The sequence below is a fragment of the Crocuta crocuta genome, unplaced genomic scaffold, assembly GCF_008692635.1.
Source record: "Crocuta crocuta isolate KB4526 unplaced genomic scaffold, BGI_CrCroc_1.0 scaffold912, whole genome shotgun sequence".
NCBI lineage: Eukaryota > Metazoa > Chordata > Mammalia > Carnivora > Hyaenidae > Crocuta > Crocuta crocuta.
The window spans coordinates 561,236-564,522 of NW_027531033.1; the positions used below are offsets into that span (position 1 = coordinate 561,236).

The 3,287-nt window shown below is 32.4% G+C and overlaps 1 protein-coding gene across 1 annotated transcript in view; it reads right to left on the reverse strand.

The window, feature by feature from the left end:
* LOC144237342 (protein diaphanous homolog 2-like) overlaps positions 1–3,287 on the reverse strand; it is a 522,961-nt gene that overhangs the window by 515,413 nt on the left and 4,261 nt on the right. Inside the window, exon 2 of the mRNA XM_077770998.1 lies at positions 1,789–1,890. Within this exon, the coding sequence (XP_077627124.1) occupies positions 1,789–1,890 (102 nt within the window). The remainder of the gene's footprint in view (positions 1–1,788; positions 1,891–3,287) is intronic.

Sequence of the window (3,287 nt, forward strand, 5' to 3'; positions counted from 1 at the left end):
AAAATTTTAATGGCCTAATAAATTCCTGATTCCCATTTTCATTGACTCAAAACATGAAATTTCTGTCACTAATATTAATCTATAGATAGGAACAAACAAAATTAGTTTCCATTTGATGGTCTACACTACTCATCTAGGCAATATGGCCCATTATTTCAGGCTCTAATGTTACAAGTTGTGCATATTTATTTAAAAATAAAAACTACCACTAATAACGTTGATGACCTATATGTGTATGCATTTTAGACTGAGCAGATACAAAAGGACTCAGGAAAAGTTAGAGATTTAATTTCAAGATGGCTTTTTAATTCAACATAGAATTTAATATGGAGATTTTCAGATGCATACAACACAGTACTTCTCAGGAATGACAATAAAGTAACCAAATTTAAAAAATCACATCAATCTACTTTGCAATTCTCCCACAGAAGAAAAAATTAAAGTGTCTGAATCATCATTGTTATCTGAATTTCTGATGACAATCATGTGGTATACTATTAGTTGCTCTATAGGTTGAACCACAATTTCTCTTGTCAACTTTTTCTTATTCGGGTATATATATTATGTCATACTGGAAGAATTCAACAAATTACACTGAGCAAAGCTTAAACTTATTCAGAAAAGTACTTTTCAACAATTCATTCCACTTTAACTTCCACAAACTGCGTATCTGAATGAACATTCATGAGGTCTTATCACCAGAACATGAATATATTCCTAAGAATTGTTTTTCTTTTTTTTTCCATGAAAATGTCTGGTTGATTTCACTGGTGCCTAAGGGAAAAAAAATCGTCACTGTCTAGGCAAATGATTACCTAGACATAAATACCAAGTGAGATCTCTATAATCTAAATAAATAATGTTGACAAATATCAACTAGCAATTAAGGTCATTTTTTAAAGTACTGAAGAGCCACTTCATAAAGAAAATGTACTGTCAGGTAAGTAATGTATACATTAACAACAGGTATTAGGAAACTGCTTTTCTGAGAGCAACATTCCTACTCACAGGAGAATGATGACTTATTTATTTTAATCTGATTCCTTAAAACACAACCCTTAACAAAATAAACTGTCATGGTATTTCTTTCTGTAATTAGAAATGCTTCATGTGTTGAATGTTTTCGTACATAGTGTTTGATTATCCTCAGAATATAAACATAGTCTACCGTGTTTTAAAAAAAAATTGTTGAATTGAACACAGAGAGGAGTATATGTCAAAGTAAAACTTAAAGCCTACTTAAATGAAAATGAGTTTAACTTTGCTGCTGTTTTATAAAGTAAAAGCATACTTAATGGTTGACTGACTTGTTGAAGGCTTTAAGGTTCATAAACCAGTTTTAAAGTGCAGTGGTTACCTATTTAACTAGCTAACATTACAGTTACTTCAACTATAAAGGCATAGTAATAAAAGGGTTTGCCCAATGTGCGCAGTGAATACTCTGAAACTATCACACTCAGGCCTAAGCAGAAAGGGAAAAAAATAACACTCTTTTCAACTCTGCCTTCTGTCTCACCCTGTCTTCTAACTGTTTAATTATCAATACTTTTCAAAGCTTTATTATTCTTAAATTTCATCTGGTCTAAGGAAGGCCAAATTATGATGAGGGTCTCCATTCTTGCTGAGTGACAAGGCAACTCAAATCATGTTTACATAGAATTTTGTTTCTAGTAGATGCTAAATACACCTTTTCAAAGCAGTTACAACTTTGTTTCTTTAAATATATTCAACAACTCCTCATCACCACCATCACCACCACTCTCCCCCAATACAGAAAATACCACATACACAGATTCTGGGCCGTTTTGGGATCCAAAACTCTCAATTCTTTCACTTTCTTCTTTGCAGGCAGGGTCTTCTTTTCTTCTGAGGCTTCTACATTCTTTGGAACTAAAGGAAAAAATACTGATTCATAAACAATAACGGCACTAATCCAAATACACAGAATAATTAGTAAGGCATATTAACTACAATAATAAAGCTGATGCCAAAAAAATCAATAAATGTGTTTATTTCATTAATTAAAGGAAAAGGATAAACATAATAATATAGACCTATTTAAAGGTTTCCATACAAATTAAATATTACCACTTAAGCAGAAAAGAGAAGCCAAATAGAACCAAAAATCAATTGCTACTTCTTACCTAATGTGTTATATTAATTACTCTTTTACCAGGTACCTATGGCATCACTGAAATTAAATATATAGAAAAATCTCCCTAATTTGGACTAATTGAAGAGAAAGGCAGACATGCATTTATCCTAAATTATGCTAAAATTTAGATGTATCTTTAATTTAGTGGAACTGCTTTGATGTAGATAATGTAACTTTTAAGTGCTAAACAGGTTGCCATATAAAACTTCCTGAGATTGCTTTAAAGAATATGAACCATTTTCAAGTTGTACAACAACAGTACCTACATTTGCACACATAATTAACGAACCTCAAGACATGGTTTCTGAATCAGTCATTTTTGTCTCCAAATTTTTTTAGTACTCTTTGCCTTCTTATTCTTTTTAATGTTTATTATTGAGAGAGAGAGAGAGAGAGCGAGAGAGAGCAAACAAGCACATGAGCAGGGGAGGGGAAGAGAGAGGGAGACACAGAATCCAAAGAAGGCTCTAGGTTCTGAGTTATCAGCCCAGACCTGGACAAAGGGGCCGAACCCACAGATGGTGAGATCATGACCTGAGCCAAAGTCAGATGCGCAACTGACTGAGCCACCCAGGCGTCCCCTATTTGCCTTCTTAGAACAAAATATTTAGTTCTGCTTTCTTTGGAAGGCTCCAGTTCTAAACAGTTCAAGTGACCTGAAACTGTAAGAAGTAACAGTGCCAAGGAGTGGCTTTAGCATCTCTCACCATAACCTCCATTAGCTCTATCNNAAAAAAAAAAAAAAAAGTAAAAAAAAACAATGTGGCTACCTGCTATGAAAATGAAGCAAATCCCTAAAAATGCCTCTTATACAGGAATTCTACATCTACAATTGTATTCATATGTTGGCAGCTTACCACTTCTAATATAAAAATAGGACTGTAGGTAATGAGACCATTAAAAATATGAGAAAAGTAAATTGTATATATATGAAAAAAGTAAAGCCAATATATTTTTTCAGTCAAATAGTGATATGCTTTTGATTCTAAACTCATGCTGCTAAACTTCATCATTGATTCATATGGCAATAATAATGCTGTTTATTACTTTTAAAAATATACTTTTATTTTGAGGAAATCATTTTATTATTTTATCAGATTTTTGTAAAAGAGATTACTAATGAGTTACTAAT